A 27,990-nucleotide genomic window follows, 5' to 3' on the forward strand; every position below is an offset into this window, starting at 1 on the left:
CGCCTTCCCACGGCTGACGAAAATCTAGAACTTTATACCCGCGCCGGCAAAACATTGCACTTGACAGTACGCTTTTTGTCTGGTTAGGTTGGCTATACTGTAATAGCGATGTTGCAACAGCAGCCTCTATACACACAACAGACGATACAGTTTTCCGTCCCGTCTCGTAAATGCAAGCGATTGTATAAACGACTCCACGTGAGGAATTTAAAGTGCGGTGCACTTCAACCCGGACAGGGAAGGTGTGGAGCAGTGAAGTACGCAGCAATTTTTGTGCCTGGAGGGCACTGACTGTTTCTAACAACAAGGTGCCATTCCGTAATCTGGAACAAGACTTTACAGGACCTGCAATTTTGTCAACACCTTTCTGAATAATGAAAGGGTTGACCGTGGAGAAGTCGTGACCTTCGTCAGACCAAGAAACAACAAGGAACTGTGGCAACGATGGAAGAACTGTCTGTGGCTGAGACTCAGTGAACTTACGCTTGTGAGCAGACATAGTGGAAGATGAGGAAACCATTGCGGAAGAATCCCCCATGATTACCAGCGTCTCCGATGGCGCGCTCCTCCCTTGTGGGGGCCCTCTCTGAGGGCACTCCCGCCTTAGATGATTGTTCACACCTCAGGTCACACCTCCCGACAAATGGACGGAGGGACCAATCGGCACTTTTGGAAGGTATCAGCTCGGGTAATCACCCCTCCCTGGGACGTGCCCTTAGCGCTAGGATTTCACCCGGAACAAGTCCCGCCCATTCACCCCCCTCCATGCCTATCCGTAGTGTAAGGCCCTCACCTAAACAGCCGCCAGTTCCGCGAACTGGAAGCTACAGCGAAGTTGCTATTGTCTCAGTCTAACTGCGATGAAATTCAGTAATGATAAGAAATTTAAGTTTTTCTGGATAGTAATATAATATGAATGTGTATTAATAAAGAAATAAAAATATTTATAGAGAATTGAAAGCATCGCCAGCAAGAGAAAACAAAAAATAACGTGATGTTATTTAAGGGCAATATGACAAATTTTCATTAACTCACTTATTATAATACGTTCATTTGAGGGATACAGCAGAGCAAACATACGATGCGAAAACAATGGTCTTGAATCTGTTATGTCGGTAGTAAAACCACGGAAGCAGTCGAATAACTTATACAGATATAAGTTAAAGTCGTTTTGTTTATGTAGGCCCTCATAGTAGCTCACGAACATTAAAGAATATAAGAATACCGTAAGGTAGATATACTTAATGAAAGCAGTAAGATATTTGCTTAAATGACATATTTCGTTAGTATTTGTATGGGTAATGGGTGAATTTTAACTTGTAAATTCTTTCAATGCCATCCCTGCGCATTATAAACGAGGTTATAAAGAATTGTGGCTGTTTCTGTGTGATTAGTGTCCTATATGCAGTTGAAAACGTTTCAGGAAAATAATCTGTCGTTATTCTCTGCCCTGTCTGTTTTTAACCAACAGATTTTTTAATTTCGTAAATATCATTCAAACCTTTTTTACATATAATAATAATGATGATGATATGTTTGTCATGGAGTAACTATGGAGGAAATACATGCTGCAGTGTTTCACATATGTAAAACGTCCTTCATGCGGTGCAAAGTAATTTTGATGCCCTTTGGAAGTATAGTGAACATTGGTGCTTGTTTCACATATATTGTCTGAGTTCTGAAACAGAAGTGTCAAGTATACTGTGGTTCCACTTTCTCCAAGCAATTTATTCTTTTAGGGTAGGTTTTTCCAGTTTTAGTTTTGGATGCTTTTTTTTCGCATAGAAGCATGTTTGTTCATAGGCTGTTCATGTGAATACTGAGTTCTCGTATTTAAAGAATTCATTGCTAACTTGTTTTCTCTTATGTTTGCTGTGGAAGTAGCTGGCACAGCTGAGACCATTTGTGGACGTTTTTTGTAAAATGCCTTCTATCTATCTGGCAAAATTTAACACCTAAGAAGATATTAATTTAACATTCACTCCAAAAAGTCTGAACATTATGTCTGTTTGCATAATCTATTGTAAATCTATTGTAATTTCACAATTGTGCCTTGAAATCAGTTTTTAATGTGCTGCAAAAACTTTTGAACTGTACATATATACTTCGCCACAATATGAATTAAGAAGCACTTCTGTTTTTTAATTGTTTGTTGTTATATGTTAACGAGTACCTGCATCATTGTATATTCTACAACTTAAATTAATTTCACTGGCAAAGTGCTGATAATAGGGTGTGAGGGAGAGATAGGTTGTATACTATATACTTTTTAAAACCTCTGTGGACAGTTCCATCCTTACAGACATAACATTTGTACAATTGAAAGTGAAGGAATAACATGAAAATAAAATCCATATGCTACTTAGTTTTGTATGGAGATACCTCAATATGAACAACATACAACCAAGATCTTATCAAGCACTCCACACACATCTTCTCCTAAAAAAAAATAAAAGTTAGTGTTAATATAGAATGAGGGAATTTAATAATACTACTGGCTCTGTGTTGGGCTCGTGGAACTCGGTATATGAAATGTTGCAGATGTAACATGTTTAGTATAACTTATTGTGAAAGACTGGATTATATACTTGAAATGTTAAAATAATTGTGCAGTTTAATGTTTATGACCAAATGAAGAGCATTAAAATAACAGATTTAATATGAAAGATATAATTTCGCTACTGAAAAATTTAATCTTTCCCTATATTCTGTGATAGGTTCTTGTCAACTTGTATCATCCTCTTTTGGCCATACAAATTATTTCCCCTTTCTGTCAAGCGATTTAACTACATTTTTTTCACGTTGTTCCCTGGCATGTTGTCCAACAAATTAGTGCTAATGCCCTCGTTCAGAATCTGGTTTAATAATAACCCACTGCACATTAAACAATGACAATGTTTCACTAATGTAACAGGCAATGAAAGAATTTAGGAATGTTTCTTCTTGACCACACTGGTTGCTGTTAGGTATGAACTGGAAGTCTGTGCCATTTCCAAACAACATTAAGTCACAATGCAGGCATTGTATATTGTAACAGGGAAGTAACATTGGGCATACATGAATATAGAGATGTCTCACAAGGCATTTCAGTATTGCGCATAACGCAGAATTAATCTCATACGTGGTGTGGTGTGAGGAAGCTCTTGCTGCCATGGCATACCAAAACCTTGCTGATCACACTCAGTGTCAGGCTCTGTAAGTAAACAATTAAACATTAAATCACAATGCAGGCATTGTATATTGGAACAGGGAAGTAACATTGGGCATACATGAATATAGAGATGTCTCACAAGGCATTTCAGTATTGTGCATAACGCAGAATTAATCTCATACGTGGTGTGGTGTGAGGAAGCTCTTGCTGCCATGGCATACCAAAACCTTGCTGATCACACTCAGTGTCAGGCTCTGTAAGTATACAATCAAACATTAAATCACAATGCAGGTGTTGTATATTGGAACAGGGAAGTAACATTGGGCATACATAAATAGAGATGTCTCACAAGGCATTTCAGTATTGTGCATAACGCAGAATTAATCTCATACGTGGTGTGGTGTGAGGAAGCTCTTGCTGCCATGGCATACCAAAACCTTGCTGATCACACTCAGTGTCAGGCTCTGTAAGTAAACAATCAAACATTAAATCACAATGCAGGCGTTGTATATTGGAACAGGGAAGTAACATTGGGCATACATGAATATAGAGATGTCTCACAAGGCATTTCAGTATTGTGTGTAACACAGAATTAATCTAATACCTGGTGTGCTATTTTGGACCTGTTGCTGCATTGGTTGACTCAAAGTTTGTTGCACATACGAACTGACAGGTACAGGATTTTAAATCATGTTCCATACATAGAACAGAAAAATTGCACTGGAGATGTGTGAAATAGGAGATATATCACATGCAGTGTGGTCCACTTCATGGAATTACCATCACATACCAGATGATGCTTGTTGCATGTCTCACTGCTGTGTGTGCCACTGTATTTTCACTCAGTAATTCTAATGGTATACTTAATCTGCCATACAGAGAAAGCACGTTATTCTCCAAGCGTTTACTCAATGCAGCATATTAAATTTTCATCAGTGTTATAGCAGCCTATTACTTGTGAGTCATCTGTGTAGAGGATGGTATCAGACGGAACAAAGCATGACATATCATTGTGTACTCTAAGTTCAAACTTATTTGCAGGTTCCAGCAATACTGATAGAATGACTGAGTGGAAATACAGCAGCACACCACAGCAAATAAAAAATAATTTAACTGTGCTAACCCAGGAATTGTTCACTTCACCACAAAAAAAGGCTGTGGAATGTTTGTGAAATAAACTATTTGATCAAAAAAAATTGTGTCAAAAAGATGTGTACCAGTAATTAAAACGACATCGTGGAGTTAACAATGCAGGATACTAAGTACCAAAACAAAATCATGAACACCATAAATAATATCACTGATTAAATTTAAAAAAAAAAATATATCTTGTGCATATTTTATTTCAGTCATCACCTAATGTGTTATTTTTTGGGGTTGTCAGAAAACTAATTTCCTCAATGCTTTTAGACTACAAAAAATACTATCTGAGCCATAGTGGGAGCTGAAACATAACCCACAGGTTTTTCAGGGAGAGTGATTCAGTCACAGACTAAAACACATGAAAAAACTCCACATCACATGAACATGAAATTTATAAATAAAATCTGAAAGAGGAAGTATGACAAAATAGTAATAATAATACTGAAGCACACATGGTAAGATATCTGAAAGATATTGATACTATATCATACTGTAGAAAATGTACCGAATGATAATAATGTCAAGTAGCAGCCGTATCTGTCTAAAGAAGTAACACCATATGCACTACCACAATAGATTATTGCCTTCGGTGATACCCATGTATTGTCTACCTGAAGAAGTAACTACATATGTATTACAACCTAGATTATGGTTATCAGTTTGTATAAAGAGGTGGAATTGATAGGGCACTTATGTCACTATCTTAATTTGTATGAGGCATGTTATGTAATGATAAAATTTTGAAGTGATTTTCATGTCAGAATGTTCATACTACATCCCAATGTAGAACTAATCACAACAGATTTGGGCACATGAACATTTAAAATATTTTAATATTAAATGCAACTAGTTGCAAATTAATGGTACAGACCTTCATCCAGAAGTGTTCTCAGGATGTTGTTGGTTTCTTCTGCATTAGGAACTGCCATGGATATGCGTTTTGAGGAACTTGTCTTCTTTGTTGAAAACAGCCTCCTCTGGGGCACAAGTTTCCTCTTGAGACTTCTTTGTGGGCTAATGAAAGAGATACCACTACTGGTGGGAACAGCACCTACATTAACCTTCAATGAAGTCACCATTTTGTTAGCCAGCTGAACTTCAGTAGCTGACATACCAGAAACAATTTCTGAAAAACCTAGGAATAATTTTTCTCTTCTCTTCTGCCAATGCTTCTGGGGTGCAGGAATTAGCATTTCCACTTACTTGCTTCAGAATCACTTCTTTCTCATTAATGCAAGACATATCTCCAACATTTGTAGCTACTGCATCTTGTAATTCAGAAATTTCAAAAGGATTTTGTTCTGTACTGTCTCGTTCGCAAACATTATGTATATGCTTGCACATATTTAACTTAATGCTATAATCAATACACGTGCAGGAATACCTATGAATGCACACTTTACAGTCAGTGCACACTAATTTACAGTTACAGAAGATATTATTTTCTTCTACAAGGTAAACTAAACGTGATTTTGTGGCTGGTACTTCCCAACCTCTGCCTACCTTCCTAATTGAGTCCTTATTCATCAGAATGCTAAATTTGTGTTTACGGCGAATGTTTTTCATTTTACTTGTTAGCTTCCCTTTCACGTTGACAATGAGCCTGTCAAACAGCTTTGCTGTTACAAGCGTCATCAAAGCGGATATACCTTTGTCTAAAGGTTTTACCTGCTTTGCATTAGCATGTATATATTTCAATGTCTTATGCATGCTCTCCAGGTGCATGTTTGTGCTGAGTCCGGATCGCATCCTATGACAATATGCCCAACACTTCACTTTTTTTTTTCATAATACGTCTTGAAATAGTGACCAAATTCTGAAGTCTCAGAATCGCTGTTGAGTTTCTGCAATGCTTTTACCAACGATTCTTGAAACACAGCAACTTCTCTTACCTGCATTAACGATTTAACAAGTTTGTACACCTCGTTTCTCTTGTCCAAACTTCTAATTTTGCTCTTAATATTGGCCCTCCAGGCTCTATCGACATGCCAGGTACAGAAAAGTCTCATTTCAGGATGTCCCATTGTTTTGTTCCAAGTGATACTATACGATTCTGCCAGGTCCGTCATGAATACTTTTGGGGAAATCTGTCCAACCTGAGACTTGACACAATTGAAAAATATACTCAAAACATCGGAGTCATTCGTGTTAGATATGAGGAAAGCACATGGAAATCCTTGCCTCATATCATCCAGTACAAGTAATGTTGTAACTTCAAAATCATAGCCATTTAGGCCATGAGTTCCACACCGACACAAATACAGTCACTTCCATATTTAGTTAATATTTCGCCTTGTGCGTTGTTCATTATAATTAATGCAAAGTCTTCACTTTGCATTTCAGGGTACAGATCATTAATTGTTTCTTGAGGCTTATACAACAGTACACATGGATTGTCACTTTGCTGCACTTCTTGCACCCAAGCTTCAACGCTGATCGCATCATTTTAATGTCTGACTGACTTTGAAGACAGATTATACGCAGCTGCAATATTATACAAATCCTGCATCGTTGTAAGATGCACTCTCTCCTAATTAGAACTGTTTCTTGAATTTTTTGGAGGACAGTAGGAAATGGGATTCCTGCAGCAATGTTTTCAGCTATCTTCATCTGTTCTTTTTCCGTCAGGTTGAGATGACTTAGGTCCAGATCGTGACCAACGTGAGTGGACACAAAAGTAACGTGGCGTTTTCCTTCTTTGTATTGGACTTTAATCTCTGCAGGGCACTTGCCATTAATTTTGTTGCTTCCTGTCAATTTCAGATGTCGTCTCCCATCACCTTTGGAGGTAAACTGACACGAGCGATGGCAAACGTAATAACATGTGGGGCCATCGTTGTAAAATTTAGTGCCACAGCTTTTAATGAATTTGGAATGTGTAGCACATTCCATTTCTTCTTTCCATTTTAAAAATTCTTCTTCACTGGAGAATTCCAGGGCTTCTGGTTTCACACATAATCCGTGTGCAGACCGGAAATGATCCATCCAGCACTTTTTTGAATCAGTTTCAAATGCATACATCGTACACTTAAACGATAGCTGTTGCGGTTGGCCATGAATATTTTGTTGGTGGCGTTTTAAACTATTACTAGCCATCTTTATTCCGGAGAATAAACATACAATATACATAAGTATACTAGTACAGTAAAGATGGTGTGTTACACCGCCAATGTCCACCACCGAGGTGGGGACTTACAGGGCGGACACAAACTTATGCATATCATAGAAAAGAACACAAATAAAGAAAGAACAAAGGAACAAAGACGGATTATTCCTCCTGTGGATAGGCCCCAGGAGTCAAGGCGAAGAGAATATCCAGCAACGTAGCCGACGCCGACTCGTTCCATCAGCCTAGGAGCCGTCATACGCTCGTAGATTCTGTAACTCTTGCAGCAGCTCTGCAGTACACGGGTGCTCAGTACCGCCAGTTCTCGGGGTCGGAAGCCTATGGCGGCGAGGTCCCTCGCCGACACTGGAGACCATACACACCTCCAGCTCAACGTCACAGTGGACACAGTCACCTCCTCAACGTCACGGTGCAGGTTGGAGATGGCACGCCGGATGGACGGCGTGTCGTAGTAGGCTGCCTTCTGGGAGTGACACCAGTTGAGCCGGAGATGGTCTCCGACTATCTGGGCGTCGATCACGTGGGCGATGCCGTCTTTGACCGCCACCACGTCAGGCTTGCGAATGCCCTCAGGTGTTCGGAGGTGGGGCTCTACGGAGATGTTGAAGCCCCTCTGCGCGAGTCCACGGGCGACATACCGCACGATCGCGTCATGGCGCTTGACCTGGGACCCGTGCGTCCTGAAGCAAGCCTGAAGTACGTGGTTGGCGGTCTCCACGGCCTGGCAGCCCGCGTGGCATCTGATGTCCGCCTCCCGCCCGCGACTGCGCCGTGCCTTCGTGGGGAAGGCGTTAATGCGGGCACGGAGGGCGTCGATGTATTCACGCCCAGATAGCAGGCAACTGGTGTCGGCGACCCACTGATGTTGGCCCTTGACGGCGGCAGAAGATGAGTGCCGCACCGTCAATGGCGATGTGTAGGCGCGCCGCCCACATTTCCCCAACCTGCGTTGACGACTTGAGGAGGTGGCCCTCCCACGTCAAGTGTCGCTCCAGCACCTCGATCTCACGCTGCACCTCAACCAGGCCTACACCGTCGCAGGCTGGCCCTATCTTCTTCAACGCCAGGAGACGGGACCGACGGAGCGTTGGGCCCATCCAACGGCAAGATGGGATGCCGAGGCCCCCCTGGGCAACAGGAGCGTGGAAGTATCCCAGGGGGGTGTCCGCCGGAAGGCGGAACCATCTCCTGACGGCGGCTCTGACTGTGATGTCCGCCGACTTCAAGGCACCCACCCGGGTGAGGCTGAGGGCCAGCCCATGGTACAGGCCAGGGAGAAGTACGTTGGTGAGGGCGTGGAGGCGCTGTTGCGGCTTCAGCGGAGCTCGGGAGATGACGTCAAGCTGCTCCACCAGGTGGCGTCGTGGATTGAAGACACAGTGACCCGCTGTGGAGAATTGCAGCCCCAGGTACCGGAAGGTTTCACCCACACGCAGGGTAGGCATTGTGGTGTTGCCTGCCTTGAAGGTGACATCGCCGTCCACCTTCACCGTCTTCTCGCGCCCTGACACGACTAAGGCGAGGGTGAAACACTTCCGGGCGTTGATCTGCAGCCCCAGATGTGCGAGGGCTGCGGTAGCTGCATCGATGAGGGACTGCAAGCCCCTCGGGGTCGATGCAAACAGCAAGACGTCATCTGCAAAGGCCGCAGCGTTGACTCTGCGTCCAAGTATCCGAGCTCCGATGTGGGAGGGCAGTTGGCCTAAAACGTAGTCCACCGCAAAGCTGAACAGGAGGGGGGAGAGGGGATCGCCCTGGCGAACGCCCCGTGATGGCTGCACAGACAGGCCCACGCCGGCGCCGTCCACTATCACTGTCGAGCTGCCCTCGTAGCACCGCTCGACATATTCGATAAAGCAATCCGGCAGGCCATGCGCCCTCAGCACGGGGCGAAGGGCAGCATGATCCACCGAGTCGAATGCTTTAGATACGTCGATCGATGCCACAAAGACAGAGCGGCAGGAGCGAACTGCGTCGGTGAGAGCAGTGTCTAAGATGAAAGTGTTTTCCAACGTCCCATCCCGGGGGATGAATGCCCGCTGATGTTCGTCCACAGCGCATGCACGCATCAGGCGCGACGCGAGAACCTTGTGAAAGGTTCGCGCCAGCACCGAGCAAACTGTAATGGGGTGAAAGTCAGCGGGGGATGTTGGTGCAGCCGTTTTCGGGAGAAGGGACGTCCGCGTGCGAAGCAGGCGTTCCGGAAGGGCGCGGGCCAGAAGGAAGCGATTCATCACTTTCACAAGGACTTCGTGCGGCAGGCGCCGCAGCTCCGCTGGAGTAAGGCCGTCTGGCCCGGCTGCTGATCCTCTGGGCGGCAAGGCGGCGGCGACTTCCTCATGTGTGACCGGCCCCCATAGGCACTCAAGAGTGACAGGCTCAGAGTGCGGGAGGAAGCGGTCATAAATGAAGCTTCTTGGTGAAGAGGTCCGCCCAGAAGTCCAGCAGACCAGGGATGGCAGGTGGCGGCAGGAGCAGGGTGCCATCCAAGAGGCCGCGCACGCAACGTGCACGCGATCTTCGGAAGCCATTCTGCGTTCTCGCGTATTCCCAGCGGCGCCGCTTGCGCTTCTGCAACGGCGGCGCAGCAGGTGGCCGCTTAGATGGTTGGCGCGGCCGCTGTGTCCTGGTGTTCGTTCTCTCCCCTCTGGACCCGACCGACGCAAGGGCATCCGGGAGCATGCCCAGGATGACATCGGGCGGCGTGCCCCGCCCCAGACCAATGACTCGATCTAGAGCAGAGAAATGCTGGGCGGAAGCAGGTAGCCCCGCCAGATGCTCCCAGATGGCGCCGTCAGTCGGCCCGTGCGGCGGCGGCCCGGTAGTGTCGGCCGCGAAGTCCTCAGCTGCGTCGGCGGACGGCACAGCGTCATCGCCCGCATCAGGCAGCGAGCTCGCCGCTCCCCGGCGGGATGCCGGCTCTTCCCCCCGACCGATCTCAAGTGCCTCCATGAATTGGCAGACAAGCTGCTTGTGGGCAGCTTTCCGCCTTTGGCACTTGATTGCCTCGAGCGTTCGGTCGGGGAACATCCTGATCAGCTCTTGGTTGACAAAGAAGAACCGTGCGTCCCTCTCGAGGAACAGTTCGGCCTCCGCCTTGGTGAGTGACAGGACTTCTTCCTCCGTCCACCTCGCGCGATGCCTCTCCGTGACGATCTCCGCGTTGGCGGCCGCTAGATGTTGGCGGCGGCGATGGACCCCGAGACCGTTCTTGGTCGTGAAGCTGCGGTGACACTCACTGCAGGCGTAAACAGCTGCAACAGTTACAGAATCTATGGCACGGCCGGTAGGCCGGCTAGGTGCTGGGGAAGCTGGGGTGGCACCTTCAGCGGAAGGGCCACCACTTGTGTTATCTTTAGTGCTGCCCCCAACTTAAAAGGGATAATGCGAGGGGGGGCTTGTAACCCGCCCCGCCCCCCCAAGCCCCTGGTGCCTTCTTCCACTCTGCGAAAATCAGTGGGCCCACGTGAAGGGGAGAAGACCGCAGGAGAGGAGAGGCTAAGAGGGCTGGGCCCATGTATTGCGCATCACTCTCCCTGTAACTACAACCCAAGGAGGGCACCTCGCAACAGCATCACGACTACATCAAGACCGCGCTTCGAAAAGGCGAGTCCGGATGCAGCCACACCGCCGCCACTTGGCCACCTTCCTTTACAAGTAAAATCCTTGTCGCATATGTAGCATTGGTATGTACACGAAGGTTCCTTATCTGTAACAGGAGGCATCATTTCGCTCAGCTTCTGTGGATGGACTGTGGACATATGCCTCTTCAGAGTCTTGCGGTAACTATACTCGTTGCCGCAAACTTCACACTTAAAAGAACTCATTATTAAACACTATTACAACACATGAAACGCTTTTCACACGTGAATAGTTCACACACAGATGGTAGACAATAAAACACACCCAAAACACTTTTAACACTATTAAAACACTTTTAACACTTTTCACACGCAATACACGATACAACACTTTTAACCAGCAAAACACTTCACACGCGAAATGTGTTAAAATCGGCTAAAAGAACAATGCTCTACCGCAACGTGCAGCCGAACGCGGAAACCACATGGGTCAACTGAAACGATGCCCAGTCCACGAACAAAGACTGGGAAAACCGGGGGTGAACCGGTGGTGAATGGGCGGAAATTGCTCCGGTGGGGGTGAGTGGGCGGGACTTGTTCCGGGTGAAATCCTAGCGCTGGCCGTTACCTGAGGGTACGTACGTGTCCTACCTGTCTCGGCCTTCAGACACACACAGGGAAGAAGAAAGAGAAAGGGAAAAACAGAAAGGGAAAGGAAAGAAGAGAGGTCTCAAACGCCGCAGCGGAGAAAAGGGTAAAGAGAAGAGGTAAGGAAAAGAGGACAAAGGAAGGATGAAGACATACAAGCAGAGAAGGCGAAGAATACGTAACATTTACGAGCGTCCGTCTCCGGACGTAGGCACAAACCGTACGCCCAGAGGGGAAGAAAGGGAAGGAAAGAGCCAGCGGTGAGGGGAGGGGGGGACGAAGATGGGGGATGGGGAAGGATGCGGAAAAGGAAGGTATGCAGCCCGGAAAGGAAGGAGGGCCACATTAGCTCGGGGTCCCGTGCTCGCTACGCACGTATCCACAAAAGAGTTGTGGACCCCCTGGGGGCAATTACAGTGTATATAAAAATCGTTTTTAGTTGTACTACAATGACAGGAAGTAAACAACCGTATAATAATGCATGTATTACTATGCACACCGTTTCTATAACGGAGCAAAGAAATATAAAAAACAAGCATCTGACGACTGATACTTTAAAATCAATAATGTACGTAGTTTACAAAATAAATAACTGAGATTGCAATAAATAACCAATATTAGTAATTTTTCGCTCACCAATTTACAGCGATAATGGCGCAATTCCATCCAGCTCGCCATTGTCACTGTTGTCTGATTCATCGCCAAAACCATCTTCATCGTCGTCATCAGCAAGACAAATCATTAATTGTTCATGGCCACTGATAATGCCTTCTATTGTCTGTGCTGCTCGTATAAGCTTCTCGACATGCTCTAATTTCTTTCTCCATGAGGCTGCATCCACAGTCACAAGAGATTCACCGCAACTGCTTTTCCACCTCTGTTATTGTAAAGGACTTGTTGTTCCTTACATACATTTTTACATCACTCCATATTAACTCAATAGGGTTGAAATGGCACTGATGTGGTGGCAGCCTTATTACAGTATGACCCTGCTCCTTGGCAATTTTGTCTACTACATATGTAGGTGTCGTAGGTTTATTTTCTTTAACAAGAGAATATAATAAAACCTTTGTCATACTTCCGCTGCAATATTTCGATCCTGTAACCACTGCACCATAACGTCTTTCTGATCATTTGTGGTTGGGGCTTTGTTCTGTATCACCGAATGATATGGAGCATTGTTCATTACAATTGTTGTAGGGACAGGAAATTGTTTTAAAAGGTTCCTGAACCACTCAACAAATCGTGTGTGATCCATATCTTCATGGTAATCACCAGTCTTTTTTGATCTAAAAATTAAAAGTGCATCAGGGACAAAACCACTGGAGGAGCCTGCATGGACCACAATTAATCTAGCTCCTCTTTCCGTCGGCTGATGGCCGCTACTGCTGGATGTGTTCTCTGTCAAGTATTTACTGACAGCTTCACCGGCATTAACCCACGTTTCGTCTAGCCAAATTATGGAATGAATGTCTCTGCCCACAATTTTGTGCAAGAAAATGCTACGAGCGGTAACAATATGTGCCCTCTCTAACAGTGCTTTGCGTCCGTCTAGTGTTATGTAACGGAAACCCATATTTTTTAGCACAATTTTTAGTGATGTTTTACCACCCCTGAAGCGTTCACTTTCTTTTAAAGAGACTAATAACTTAGCTACAGTCGGATACTCTTTTCTTCTGTAGTAAGCATTAACATGCCTACGAATTGCATCAGTCTGGAAAGAATCTAAATCTGTGATAGGACTAGGCTGCTTTTTCTTCTTTCCTAGGGTTGTTAAAAATGTATTATTTGATCCAGACAGCTTGGAATCATTACGGGTAACTTCAGTATCTTCCAAGTTTTGTAGTAATACTCACTTACTACGGTTCTTGCACTAATTCCAAGAGTTTTCGGCGTACGTTCCACCACTTTATCGGCAGGAATTGATGGCTGTCCATGAATGCTTACGTAGTTTTTCTCCTGCTCGTAAAACTCAAGAGTTCTGCGTAGTAACTCCAGTGCCTGGCTGTTTAGCTGCACCCCTAGACGCAAAGGATTCTCACTAGGTGAACGAAGTCTTTTCGGTGGCATTTTCCGAGTATGTAAACTCACAACGTAACAAAAGTCACAACGATATAGCACACAGTACGGCACTTATGCAGTTTAGCAGGTACGGAAAAAATTTTTCATTTTTTTCTCAAAATTTGATCGATTATAGTCAAATTTGATACGCTGATTACGAATACGATATTTATTTTCGCCCCAGTCAATTATTTACATCAAAAAAATTGTTTTAAATTTTTTAAAAATTTTTTATTTTTTTTTATTTTTCAATATTTTGTCGATTACAGTATACGTTCATTTTAACGGAACGGTAGGTACGTATTTGTACTAATTAACCACAATCAATACTCTTGCTCATCAAACGCCAGTGCAAAATTAACAAACTTTTAACTAAATTTAGCAAAATAAAAATAAAACGTAATCACTGTGCTGCTTCGGGATACACTAAACGAACGTGCTCAACCAAGTTATGAAAACGCTGACGCCACAAAAATTCTGCCACATAGTTATCTAGCATAGTACGATGGGTACCGAACCTGCGTTTGTTTTCTTCCTTGGCTTTCTGCCAAACAGATTCTACGTGATTGGTTGTAGCGTGAGTAAGGGGGTCAACGAAATTAATCGAATGGTTTACAGTCAAATGCTGATATCCCAGATTACCCACTGTCTTGTATGCTGCCCACAAATCCGAGACAACAGTAGTACCAGGGAGCACGAACTGTTGCAAAATAGGCAACAAAGTGCCAGCATCGCGTCTGTCTACAGTCACCATGAAACTTTCCTTTGTTTCCACATCGAAACCACCAAAAACCCATTGTTCTCTAACGCGATGACCACGTTCGTACTTTCGACGAACAAAACAACTTTCGTCGATCTCCACAATATGACCTCTGCCTCCCAGAACGATCGGATTGAGCAAAAAATATTCGTGACAAATGTCCCTACAAAATTGTTTCCAATCAACAATCGTATGGGCACTTCCGGTTTCCAACTCCCTCTGTAAAAAGTTCTGCTTATGTACATCATAAGCCCACAGATACATCAGTTGCAAGATCTTGGAAACTTCAATATGGCTTCCCGAAAAGAATGAAAATTTTCGAATTGATGCTTGTTTCCTACAAACTCGACCTGCTGAACAACGCCAGATGACATCATCCATAGAATTATTGTTTTCTAATCGCATTTCGTTGTATCCCACGCAGTTGCCATCACAAGTCATCACACTTTTCAACAACCCGTGTTGTTGAGCCCAGTTAATCGCCTTCCCATTAGTGGCCGATATTTCGAATAAATTTTTGAGGCGAAATTCCGTAAGATTTGGAAATCTGTTTGCCATATTCAGATGAACCTTTCAGAATATTGTCGACTAGCAAATCGTGTTCAAAGCAACGAATTCGACACGACAGACTACCAGAGTATTTGTTTCAGTTTAAACCTTTTTTTAGTTTAAACCTTTGCCTAGCGTATCCCGAAGCTGTAAACTAATCCGTTTTGTTTTTATTTCTACTTATTTTCGTTTAAAATTATGAGCAGCATATTCTCATCATCAACTCATTAAATGAAAATGGATGTTATATTCGAAATCAGCGCATCAGAATTCACTATATCGACAAAATATTGAAAAATAAAAAAATTTTTAAAAAATTTATCAATTTTTTTCAAAATTTGATCGATTATAGTCAAATTTGATACGCTGATTACGAATACGATACTTATTTTCGCCCCAGTCAATTATTTACATCAAAAAAATTGTTTTAAATTTTTTTTAAATTTTTTTATTTTCAATATTTTGTCGATATAGTGAATTCTGATGCACTGATTTCGAATATAACATCCATTTTCATTTTGCCTTGACCGTCGGCGATATCTTCTGCCCGATAAGCGCGGCGCTGCCGATGACGCAACATTGCGTAATACACTAACTAATCAGTATTTTCAAATCATAGGCGGCCGCTGCCGCGGCCGCATTCCAAAAAAAAAAAAACTCCCAACCTAACCTCAAGTGGGCTACGCTACAGATCAATTTATGCAGTTTAGCAGGTACGGAAAAAATTTTTCATTCCAAATGTATCTGGCTTGGAGAGCTTTGTGGGTGAATATGTAAAGCTTGTTGGTGATTGTACTTTGTATTTTCATAAATAAAGTGATCTGTAGCGTCGCCCACTTGAGGTTAGGTTGGGAGTTTTTTTTTTGGAATGCGGCCGCGGCAGCGGCCGCCTATGATTTGAAAATACTGATTAGTTAGTGTATTACGCAATGTTGCGTCATCGGCAGCGCCGCGCTTATCGGGCAGAAGATATCGCCGACGGTCAAGGCAAAATGAAAATGGATGTTATATTCGAAATCAGCCCATCAGAATCCACTATATCGACAAAATATTGAAAAATAAAAAAATTTTAAAAAATTTAAAACAATTTTTTTGATGTAAATAATTGACTGGGGCGAAAATAAATATCGTATTCGTAATCAGCGTATCAAATTTGACTATAATCGATCAAATTTTGAAAAAATTGATAAATTTTTTTCCGTACCTGCTAAACTGCATAAGTGCCCACAGTACAACGAAAACACGCGGTAAACAACATACAATTCATGTTGTACACACATTCGCTAAACAAAGCCGGCAACGCGGAAACTTTGACGTCACAGCGCGTGAGTAACAGCAGTGCTCACTGCGCTGTGATTGGCTGGCGCCCACGCTGTACGCCTAGCGCCTATCGTTCTTCACTTGTTACTCTGTTACGCTGCCAACTTCATACGCAAACGTTGAGTGCAATGTTTCAGCAGGAATGCATTCTTCCCACGCATTCCCACGTCACGTCAGCTCAATATAAACATAGGCGCAGAAAACCCTGTGTTGGGTTTTTATATCACGCGCGTTATGACGTGAGCCCACGTGTTTCCACGTCACGTCAGAGTAGTCTGTATTCGCCCTAAGGCTTACTTCACCTCTACCCGGCAGCCGACAAGCCGGCATTCTTGCCGGGCCGACACAAGAGCCGCCGCGGCTCTTCACACTCACCCGAGAGTAGCACGGCATGACATGCCGTGCCGCGCCGTGCTTCCGCCAGCAGTTGCTTTTAGACGACAAATGGAGCCCGACCAGTTATTAGCGTGGCTTGTCTTGTACAGACGTTTGAAGGGGACGAGGCTGCATTTGGTTCATGCACTCAGTGTGAGAAGAGACGAAGTGGGTGCATTCTTTGTTCTTTCTGAGAAATTAAGGGGAGATGAAGATAAGATTTTTAATTATTTTCGGATAAGTTTACGAACTTTCGACGGTCTACATGATGGAATGAAGAGTTCCATTCAGCGCCGCAACACGTCCTTCCGAGAATGTATCCAGCCTATAAAAATGTTGGCAATTACAATCAGGTTAGTGGGATGAACAATAGCTAAATTTTTAAAAAGTTTATTATTCTGAAGGATGTACAATTTTGTAATCATATCAAAAAATTGAATCAGAGCTTAAAAATTGAACGACCCAGCACATGAATTTTCAGAGGCTTGTGATGGCGTAGAGGATCTGGAACATGTCCCTGAAAATTGCTCCACTGCTTGTTTCGGTTGTGGGACGTTGCCTGCTCACTTCTGCATTTGTAATTGGTTGTACCCCATAAAGGGGTAAACATGTGTATTCACGTGATGTACTAGGATGAGTGGCAGTATTATTTTTATCCAACGACTTTTTACGCTGTTTAATTTCAGAAACAATCTGCATAACTCTTAATTGAAACTCTACTACCTCATCGTCGTCAAATGTTTCCAGCATTGGAACTATCCCGCAGAGAAAAGGCTTATGGCGATTGGATTTCCTGTTCAGTGCATTGATCAGCTATACCTCTACAGGGTCAAGCTTCCTCCTCTTGTTACTGCGTGATTTCGGTATGTCAGAATTAATTAACTTACTCTGTGAAGGTCTCATTACAATCAGTTTGTGGATCCTGAGTATCGTAAGTGAAGGAAAAAGTGTCATCAGAAACTGGTCTCTCCGTGGTCGCATTTTCAGTCAGCTAGAAACTGTCGGCAGTCGGATGTGCTTCTGTTGTTTTCTTCAAAAAATTGAAGCTGTTGGCTGTATATGTACGTTCTGGGTGATTGCCTGTCACTCCCAGATTTCAGAGATGACTTACACACCCTCTCGCTTCTTTGGAAAGAATCGTGAATATTCGCCCACTTCCTCATAACCAATTTGCCTGAAACAAAAATGCTAGCTGAAGAGGTACATCACACTACTATCCTTACAAAAAGAAGTTTAAAGGTTTTCAACCTGTCTGATATAAAAGCGTCATGAAAGCCGGAAAAATTTAAGTGTCTAGTGGTCTAGAAATTAACGTTTTTAGAAACCAGTGTTGCCCACAATATAAAAGTATTGAAAAGCAGGAGGCGAATGAAATTTTGCATTGTAAAACCGTATGGTGGTCAGTTATTAAACACGAAGTTTAAGGTTTATCGTGCAATTTCTTCTCGGCATACGAAAAGCCTGACCTCACACTTCTTTCAAATGACTAGTTTTTCGTCAGTCTTCTTTTCAAATCGCCTTTATGAAAATTGGTCATGCAATTTTTTTGTTATTTCACGTGAGAAGGCCAAAACGCTGTACAATTTGTCGTAGATTTGTTTCTTTCACAAATATATAGCTAGAGATATATCTCAACGTTGTCAAAAACTAGGGGCCTGTTGAAAGGTGCACGATAGGGTCAAATATTTCCAGAAGTATTTAATTGGTTAACGTTAAACATTGCCATTGATCATTGGGGATATGTGTCAGTGTTCATACAAAATTTAATCAAAATCCGTGATGTTCATGCAGGAATACTTTCCGATTTTAGATCACTGTGCATGGATTGGGCCTAATGTAGGATAGTTCATTTTATTGCTTATTGGTTACGTTACATCACATGATACATTCAATTTACTTTTCCAGAAAGCTACACAGACATTCTACAATACTGAAACTTTCTTTTCAGCTATCTGGCCAGTGGCTGTACGTTCACAAATCTTCACTATAGTTACAGAGTTGGCATTTCCACTATCAGTAAAATAGTCAGATGTGTGTGTGTCAAGCTATCTGGTGTCTAAGTTGTGAATATATGCCTCTACCCACCAAAGAAGACTTCGAAAACATTGCTGCAAAATTTGAGCAAAGAGCAAATTTTCCTCAGTCCATGGCGGCTGTAGATGGAAAGCATGTTCGTATCGTCCATCCATCTAACTAAATGTATTACAATTACAGAGGATATTCATCAATAGTGCTGATGGCTGTGGCAGACTCAGACTATAATTTTATCTACCCACATATCGGCAGTTATGGCAAAGAGGGTGATTCTACAGATAAGAATGTTCTTTGTTGAAATCACTGGTGGAAAATAAGCTTGTAATTCCTGAAGACAGATGCCTTCGTAGTACAGTAACTCCAAAGGTACCTTATTTTTTTGTTGATTAAGCGTTTTGACTGCATCAACTTCTACGCCCGTTCTCTGGACACCAATTAACAGTTGCTAAAAGAGTCTTCAATTATCGCCTGTCAAGAGCCCAGAGGTACGTTGTGTTCATTTGGGATACTGACTAATAAATGGAGGATTTTCCACAGTGCTATAAATTTAAAACCAGATTTTGCTCTTGGCATTAAGGCATGTGTTTTGCACAATTTTGTTCTTAAAAACGAAGGCTACAACTTAGAGGATACTCTGTCCATAACTGGACTAGAAAGTATAACAAGAAGTGAACATGCACGTGGGGAATTTCTGCCAATAATGCACGAAAAATCATGACTTACTACTTTATGACACCTGAAGGATCTTTGACATGGCAGTTATCAGAAATGTTATCTGAAATGTATTTAAAATTCTGTTAATGAAGTACATCAGACTCATCTGTAGGCAGTTTTTTTATCTCCCACACTGCAAGTCTATGTACTGCTATATAAGAGTGAGTGATGGTGGGGTGTATACCAACAGCCTGATCAGCAGTGCACTTCGGGAAAACTGGTTGAAAGTACCACAGTAAAAATCGCTTCCTGGCACAAACATTGAAGTGCCATATGTGATTCTTGCTGATAATGCCTTTCACCTGGAGCCATATATCATGAAACCCTATAGAGACTGCCAGAACCAGAAGTCCAAACAGGTTTTTAACTAAAACTGTCAAGAGGGAGACGAGTAGTGGAAAACACTTTCGGAATTCTGGCCAACCGCTTCAGAGTTCTTCTCAGTACAATTCGACTGCCTGTTGAGAAAGTGGAATTAATTGTTCAGACTATATGCATACTGCACAACTACTTGATTGAAGAGGCAGACACCCCATATCTGACAGCTGCTGATACAGAAAACAGACTTGTGCACCATAAACAATGGTTTCTGGCGAGGAGAGAGATCTCTCTCTAGCATACCCCAGCAGAGTGGAAATAGCACGTCGCTGTGTGCCAGGGAAGTGCGCGAAAAATTTTGTGAATTCTTTGGTACAACAGGTTATGTTTCATGGCAGTGGGAAGCTGTTAAGAAGTAAAACTTTTAACAGTAATAATGTACAACAGGCAATCTTTTATTTAAAAATAACTCATCAATGAAGTGCAATGTCTTAACTTTAAAATCATTTACAGATTTCTTTACGTATGCCATCCATGATAAATTTCATGACATTCAATTTCACGTCAGCCTTAATTGCTGGTTTTTTCAATTTCTTCAGTTCAGCAGCAACATACTACCCAAATTTGTCATCTTCATTGCTGCCACTGATTGAAACTTTAATCTCTTTTAAGACTGACACCGTTGACGTGGCTAATTCATCCTCAGTGTCCCTCCTACGCCTCTTTCTTGCTGAAGCATAAGGCTGCTCACTTAGTGGTGATGGTGTTGATACAGGTGTACTTCCCTCTGACCATTCCACAGTAAATATGTCTTGGGAGTACTGGAAATAGAAAACATACAGTATGGTGCTACATACATATTACAACATCTAACATGAAAGTAGTTATGCAAACTACAGTGGCCTGTTTAAAGTTCTCTGTGTAAAATAGAATTAATGTAAGTAACTTGTATGAAAGTACTATTTTGTTCGAGCAAATATAAACAATATAATCAAAATGTTACATTCTTTTGGTCAAGAGAGCTTCATGGCTAATGAACTGTCATTGACATACATGGAATACCGTTTATGCATTTACATTGCTGTTGCCATCTTCACTGTATCCCTCATTTACTATGGTCTCTTCAGTAACTGTGGTCACCTCAGTATTCTGAAATAGTTGATGTGTTATTCACTTGTTGCAATTACTGTTTACAACTTTTATTTAAATGTAGGTAAATACTTACACAAGGGTGATTGATAGTGGTCGTGCTACATGGATTTGATGAGAGTGACTGTGGTATCTGAAATATTAAAGGCCCATATTAGTCTATAGCAAATTGTGAACCGCTCATGACACTAAAAAAATACGAATACACGTGGTAGTATTAAAGCGTGATTTGTTTTCCAAAATACCGTTCACTAATATAAGCATATATACTATTTGAGTTGGAAACTACAAAATGTTCGTACTTACCATACGGCTCGGGACATTTGTCACTGTTTTCCTCGGTGTCACATAGTCCTTTAAAAACTTTAAAGCATTGAACCACCACACAGCAGGCTCGTAAACTTCGCTTGCCCCTGCACCACTATGCTCACTGGCTCTAATTTTTTTGTTAGCTCTCCACAAAAGTGCGACCGCAGTTGACATGAAGCGAGTTTTGCAGTCCTCATCTATTGCGTTGGGCAAAACTGCGCGAACTTTAGTGGCTATCACTGCCAGTTTCTCTTTCCTGGCATGCTGAATTAAAGCAAGAGATGCAATAAAATCAAACATGAACTTTCGTAAGCTAAGGCATTGACATACGAATCGAGAATCGTCGTGTAACATAATATGCATATTACTACTACTACGTGATCAGGCCCAGTGGACCGCGCGCATCTACAAGTTTCTTCCTCCACTGTATTCTGTCCATTGCTGCTATCCACCATCCGTTCACATCTGTTGAGACTTGGTTTAAATCTTCATGGAGTCCATCCCTCCAACGCTTCTTGGGTTTCCCTGGCGGTCTCTCTCCTGTAGGTGTGAAATCCAGGAGCTTCCGAGGCCATCTGTGATCCTCCATCCGGGCCACATGGCCGGCCCACTGCATTCGTTCGGCTTTGACAGTTCCTGCTATTTTGGGCTGTTCACGCAGAAATAAACGATGCCGGCGTACCTTATTATGATATAGCGGGTCCTGCGGGTTGTACATACTTTTTCTTCACTGTACGCCTGAATGAGGATGCTTAAAGCCTGTTTGTTCCATTTCATATCTAGAATATGAAGCAATAAATAGAACAATAAGCTATCACAAACAGCTAGAATAAAAGTATACTGGTAAAAATATTGACTATTTTTTACTGCATTTATGAAAACCTACTTTCTGAAAAAAAAGCGGAAAATCTGCAACACGAAAAAGTGTAATTTGCCTCTAGAGACCCAACCATAAACAAATAACAAACAGAAAGCACTGCGGTACCCGCGTCTGCGCATGCGCAAGTTTCGCAGCCTAGTGCGCGAATTGACGGCAATTCAGAACTGCTCTTTATTCCGGCGCAGATAATGTGTCTGCTACTTTCCGTAGTTTCGCCCGTTCTACCGCTAGATGGTAGTCGCGCTAGACCATAAAGCCGTCTTTATTCACAGGAATACAGTGAATAATACAGGTTATAAACACTCTTACGCTATTGCGCCTTGCTCCCCGAGAGGAGCTCACAGGGGCGCCGGTTACCGATGTTTGTGTAACCGCTATCACCTTAATATTATTACACAGTATAAACAATAAAATTACAAGAATTAGAATAAATGGCGGAATTGCTCCCGATATTGAAGCCCCGGGAGTCGGGGCAAACTAACCTAAGCATTACCGACTAACTAGCCTACGCCCTCCCTGTACTTCGGCCTTGTCGACGTCATGTTTTCAAACAGGCCGAAGATCCACGATGTTCCACCGAGCACCCGCGTGCTAATGGTGCTTAACTCCCGCCTGCGGAAGCCAAGTTGTAGGAGCTGGCGGGCTGGTGTAGGTGCCAAAGTCCCCCTCCAATTCAGGGTCACTGTTTCAAACTGTATGCTGCTGGCTGCGGGTCGGAGAGCGCCGACGGCACGCCGCACCGACGGGACATCGTATTTCGCCGCCTTCTGCCGGTGACACCAGTCTGTGTCGAGGTGGTCGCCGACGATTTGCGCATCGATGGCATGCGCCACGCCGTCCTTTGACGCTACGACGTCTGGCTTGCGGACTCCCTCTGGCGTCCGGAGGTGTGGCTCGACAGACAGTCGAACCCTCGTTGAGCCAGCCCGCGCGCGACGTATTTCACTGCCGCGTCGTGACGCCGCACCCGGGCTCGGCTGGTGAGCCCGCAGCCCTGGACGACGTGGTTCGCGGTCTCGACGGCGTTGCACCTTGCGCGACACATCTTCTCCCTGTCCCGGCCGCGACTCCTGCGCGCTTTGGATGGTAATGCGTTGATGCGCGTGCGGATGCACGCCACGTAGTCACGGCCAGACAGGAAGCGACTGGTGTCCTCGGCCCAGCTGTGTTGGCCCGATGTTCTGGCTGACGACGAAAGGGCTGCCCCGTCACCAACTTTTGCAGCCGATTGCAGCAGATGGCCCTCCCACGTGAGGTGTCGTTCCAGCGCCGCCACTTCGTGTCGTGCCTCCCCCAGGTCTGCGTCGGTGGTGGAGGTCTCGAGCTGTAGCAGGGTGAGGAGCCTGCCCCGCCTCAGGGTTGGCCCCATCCAGCGGGCTGATGGAATTCCGAGGCCCCCATGGGCTATTGGAGCGTGAAAGTAGCCCAAGGGGGTATCTGCTGGGAGGCGGAACCATCTCCTCACCGCAGCCCGAACGCAGTTGTCCATGGCCTTGAGCGCACCGAAGCGGGTGGGACTCAGGGCTAGGCCATGGTACAGGCCCGGGAGAAGAACCTCACGAAGTGCAAAAAGCCGCTGCTGCGGCTTCAGCGGCGCCCGCGTGATGATCGACAGCTGCTCTTCAATGTGGTGCCTCGGATGGAAGAGACACCGCCCCGAGGAGGAGAACTGCAGTCCAAGGTAGCGGAAGGTCTCACCCACTCCCAACGCCGGCATGGTGGTGTCGCCGGCAGTGAAGGTGACGCTAGCATCCACCTTCATTTTCTTCTCGCGGCCGGACGCCACGAGTGCGAGGGTGAGACACTTCCGCGGGTTGACCCGCAGCCCTAGTTGGTCGAGGGCTGCCACCGCTGCGTTGATGAGGGACTGCAGGCCCCCCCTCGTGGAGGCGAAGAGCAGGATGTCGTCCGCGAAGGCCGCCGCGTTGATCTGGCGGCCCAACACCTTGACACCAATGTGTGAGGGCAGCTGTTCTAAAACACAGTCGACAGCGAAATTAAAAAGGAGAGGGGACAAAGGATCTCCTTGCCGAACACCTCTCGCTGGCCGCACGGCCGGGGACTCGTCGCCGCCCCCCGCAGTTACCGTCGTGCTGTCCGCATAGCAGCCCTCGACGTAGTCGATGAATTCGTCCGGCAGACCATGGGCTTTAAGCACAGGGCGGAGGGCCGCGCATGGTCCAACGAATCGAACGCCTTAGACACATCGAGAGATGCCATGAACACAGAACGACAGCGGCGGACGGCGCCGACGAGCACCCGGTCGAGGAGGAAAGTATTCTCCAGCATCCCATCCCTTGGGATGAAAGCCCGCTGACGTTCGTCCACAGCACACATCCGCATAAGGCGAGTCGCCAGAACCTTATGGAAGGTTCTGGCTAACACCGAGCAGACGGTGATGGGCCGAAAGCCAGCGGGGAATGCTGGGGCGGCTGTCTTAGGGAGCAGGGAGGTCCTGGCTCGGAGGAGGGAAGGGGGAAGCTTGCGGGTAAGCAGGAAAAGGTTTAAGAGTTTGGTGGTGACCTCCGCCGGAAGGCGGCGCAGCTGCACCGGCGAGAGGCCGTCAGGGCCGGCAACGGAGCCTCTGGGCGGCAAGGCAGCCGCAACCCCTTCTGCAGTGATCGGCCTCCACAGGCGCTCAAAGTCAACAGACTCCGAGCGCGGGAGAAGCCGGTCGGGAATGGAGCCTGCGGTGGAGGGTGGCTCCGTCGTGAAGAGGCTGCGCCAGAAGTCCACCAGCCCAGGGATGTTCGACGGCGGCTGGAGCAGGGTGCCGTCCAGGAGGCCGCGCACGCAGCGTGCGCGGTTCTTCCTGAAGGCGTCCTGGCATCTGCCATACTCCCATCGGCGGCGCTTCCGCTTGGAGAGCGGAGGGCCACCATCAGGCCGCTGCTTGGATGGCGGGCGCGGCGTCTTCTTCTTCCTTACTCCTGCTTCCTCAGAGCCGACAGCACGGAGGGCCTCGGGCAGCCCAGCCGCAACCACTGCCGACGGCGTACCCGGCTCCAAACACGCAAGGTCGTCCAGGGCCGAGAAACGCGCGGCTGACCGCGGCAGGCCGGCGAGGTGCCTCCATATAGCTTCGTCGACTGCAGATATAGGTGGCGGGCGCTCAAGCTGCGGCGGAGAGGGTGGCCCCTCCGGCAGCGACTCCGAGGCGGGTGGATGGCGCAGACCATGCTGCGCCTGTTGTTCCCGCATCAGCTCCTCCACGTACTCCCGCACCATCGCCCTGTGTGCCGCCGTCCTCCTCCTGCACTTAATGGCATCCAGGGTACGGTGCGGAAACAATGGTAGAAGCTCCTGATTTGCAAAAAGGAATTTGGTGTCACTGGCACAGAGAAGCCTAGCCTCCGCCAGGGCGAGCTCCCGCATCTCCTCTTCCGCCCACCGAGCTCGCTTCCTATCAGTTGTAATCTCCACATTCGCCGCTTCCCGATGGGCGCGGCGGCGGTGTTGCCCGAGCCCGATCTTACTGCGGAAATCACGGCTGCAGATGCTGCAGTGGAACCATAGCTCCACGGCCTCTTCTACTTCAGAGACGGTTGGTAGGCTAGCAGTCGGGACTGTTGGGACGGGACCTTCAGCGGAAGGCCCGGTACCCGTGTTTTCTTGTCTCGTTGTCCCAACTTTAAGGGTTATGCGATGGAGGGCTGGTAACCCCCCAAAGCCCCAAGTGCGGACTTCCACTCTGCTTACCAGTCCTATCAAGGACTGGCGTATCGGCGGGCCCACGGGAAGGGGGGAAGCCGCAGGCAAGGAGAGGCAGAAGAGGGCTTGGCCCATGTATTGCGCTTCACTTGCCCAGTAACTACGACCTTAAGAGAGTCATAGTTACTCCCGGTCGCGGCGGATAGTCGTGTAATACCAGCTTAAGCTCAACGCCCGACTGCCGCTCAGCGAGTGCTCTGGGAAGTCGACTACTGCTCCTCACTGTCGAGGAGAGCATATGTGGTGGAGGGTGTTGTCCTTCAAGACATTTCCTCCTCTTTGTCAGTGTGTTCAGTCTTCGCTTTGTGGTATGTCTTGCTTACGTGGTGCAGTGAGTTTGTTATTGCTGTGCGGCCATGTTGGCTGTCTTAGTTTGCAAGGATGCTTTTTGCTCTTTTGTGTCTGTCACGTGTGGTGTCATATTGTCCTAGGTTTTTTAATAAGTTGGTTGTCTGATCTGGCCGTGTTCGCATAAAAACTTTCGGCCAGATGTTTGAAACGCTCGTGGAGCGTCAGTATGCTGGCTGCGTCGTGTAAGTCAGCAGTTGGGAAGTGGAAGGGTAGGTGTAGTACCCTTTTTAGCGCTCGATTCTGAACTGACTGGAGTTTACGGATGTGCCAGTGTGCCGCATAGCCCCAGACAGGAGAAGCATACTCCATAAGAGATCGAATTAGGGAGCAGTAAGTTCTTACTCCTACGAGGGCTGTTTTTTTTCAACCTCCGATTGGCTGTAAATAAAAGAGAAATGTACAGAAAATAATAATTTTATTACCAAAGTACATTAAAGTCTTATTTTTCTACATAATCGCCAAAAAGATTGAGGCACTTGTCATACCGTGACACAATTTTTCCGATGCCTTCCTCGAAGAATGTTGCCGCCAGTGAGGACAGGTATAGTCTGTCTGTAAACTGAAGAGCGAGCAAGCGAGTCCCCACTCTGCCTACCCTGCTACGTCACAGGGCGCTTCTACAGGCTGTTTCACAACGTAGTACCGGCCCTGCGGCGGTGCGCGCTTCATATCTGTGGCGACGCCGCGTACAGATACGTCCCGGCTGTGTTTATTTTTAGACAAATGCATTAAGAGTATAAGGAAAACAAAAGACGATAGCTTCTTCGAAACAAAACATTATAGAGTAAATAATATTAACATAAGAACGGAAGTCAGTATTCTACTACAAACATAGAACCGAATGCCTCTTCATGTGAATGTATGTTCCTCTATTCGTAAGACGAACCAGATATAGTGCAATCAACCTGTAGAATTTAAGGCTTGTTCTTACTAAAATGTAGAAGTTTTCTTTAAAGGGTCTGCATTGGAACTTAACAATTCTTGCAACACGAAGAGTGTTTAAAAAGTAAGCAGAAATTTATAATTCCGTGTTTTGTATTAGTTCGGTTTGCACTGCTTTTTTTGCCACTCTCTTCGTAAACATGTCTGAAAAGTATCTGTGCAATGTTTTGCATATTGGGTATTTACCCAGTTCTCAGTTGTCAAATGGTTCAAATGGCTCTGAGCACTATGGGACTCAACATCTTAGGTCATAAGTCCCCTAGAACTTAGAACCACTTAAACCTAACTAACCTAAGGACATCACACACACCCATGCCCGAGGCAGGATTCGAATCTGCGACCGTAGCAGTCCCGCGGTTCCGAACTGCAGCGCCAGAACCGCTAGACCACCGCGGCCGGCTCTCAGTTGTCAAAAAAGTTATATGTGTTTTGGTAGCATCAACTATTATTTGTTTTGTATAAAAATAGATTAGAGAATCTGTACTAAATTTTAGAGGTTTTCAGAAATTACTGCAACCAGTCGCCTTTTATGTAGATGTATTTTATTTAACCATGACCGGTTTCGAGCTGCCTAGCAACTCATCATCAGATGGTATATACATTTAGTGCTTTTTTGTACCCATTGTGTGGGTGGTTGAGTATCTGTGGAGATAAATCTTTCTGCAGGTATATATATCTCTTTTAGGACGTATTTTTGAAACCATTGTGTCTTGTTTTTCACAATTTCACAAGTTAAAACTTTCACTAGATGTATATTACTTTTATGAGGCACTGTTGGAAACATATATCTTGTTTTTCGTAAACATCGCTGAACACACTTAGCCACAGATACGAATACAGGATTTACACATTATAAACAAGCCAAAG

At 45.3% G+C, this 27,990-nt stretch overlaps 1 protein-coding gene across 1 annotated transcript in view; it reads right to left on the reverse strand.

The window, feature by feature from the left end:
- Positions 1-3,086: 3,086 nt before the first annotated feature.
- LOC124552363 (piggyBac transposable element-derived protein 4-like) overlaps positions 3,087-27,990 on the reverse strand; it is a 38,541-nt gene continuing 13,637 nt past the window's right edge. Inside the window, exons 3-5 of the mRNA XM_047126629.1 lie at positions 5,498-5,678; positions 5,166-5,355; positions 3,087-3,193 (exon numbers count right to left, since the gene is read on the reverse strand). Of these exons, the coding sequence (XP_046982585.1) occupies positions 3,087-3,193; positions 5,166-5,355; positions 5,498-5,678 (478 nt within the window). The remainder of the gene's footprint in view (positions 3,194-5,165; positions 5,356-5,497; positions 5,679-27,990) is intronic.

The sequence above is a fragment of the Schistocerca americana genome, chromosome 10 (assembly GCF_021461395.2).
Source record: "Schistocerca americana isolate TAMUIC-IGC-003095 chromosome 10, iqSchAmer2.1, whole genome shotgun sequence".
Classification (NCBI taxonomy): domain Eukaryota; kingdom Metazoa; phylum Arthropoda; class Insecta; order Orthoptera; family Acrididae; genus Schistocerca; species Schistocerca americana.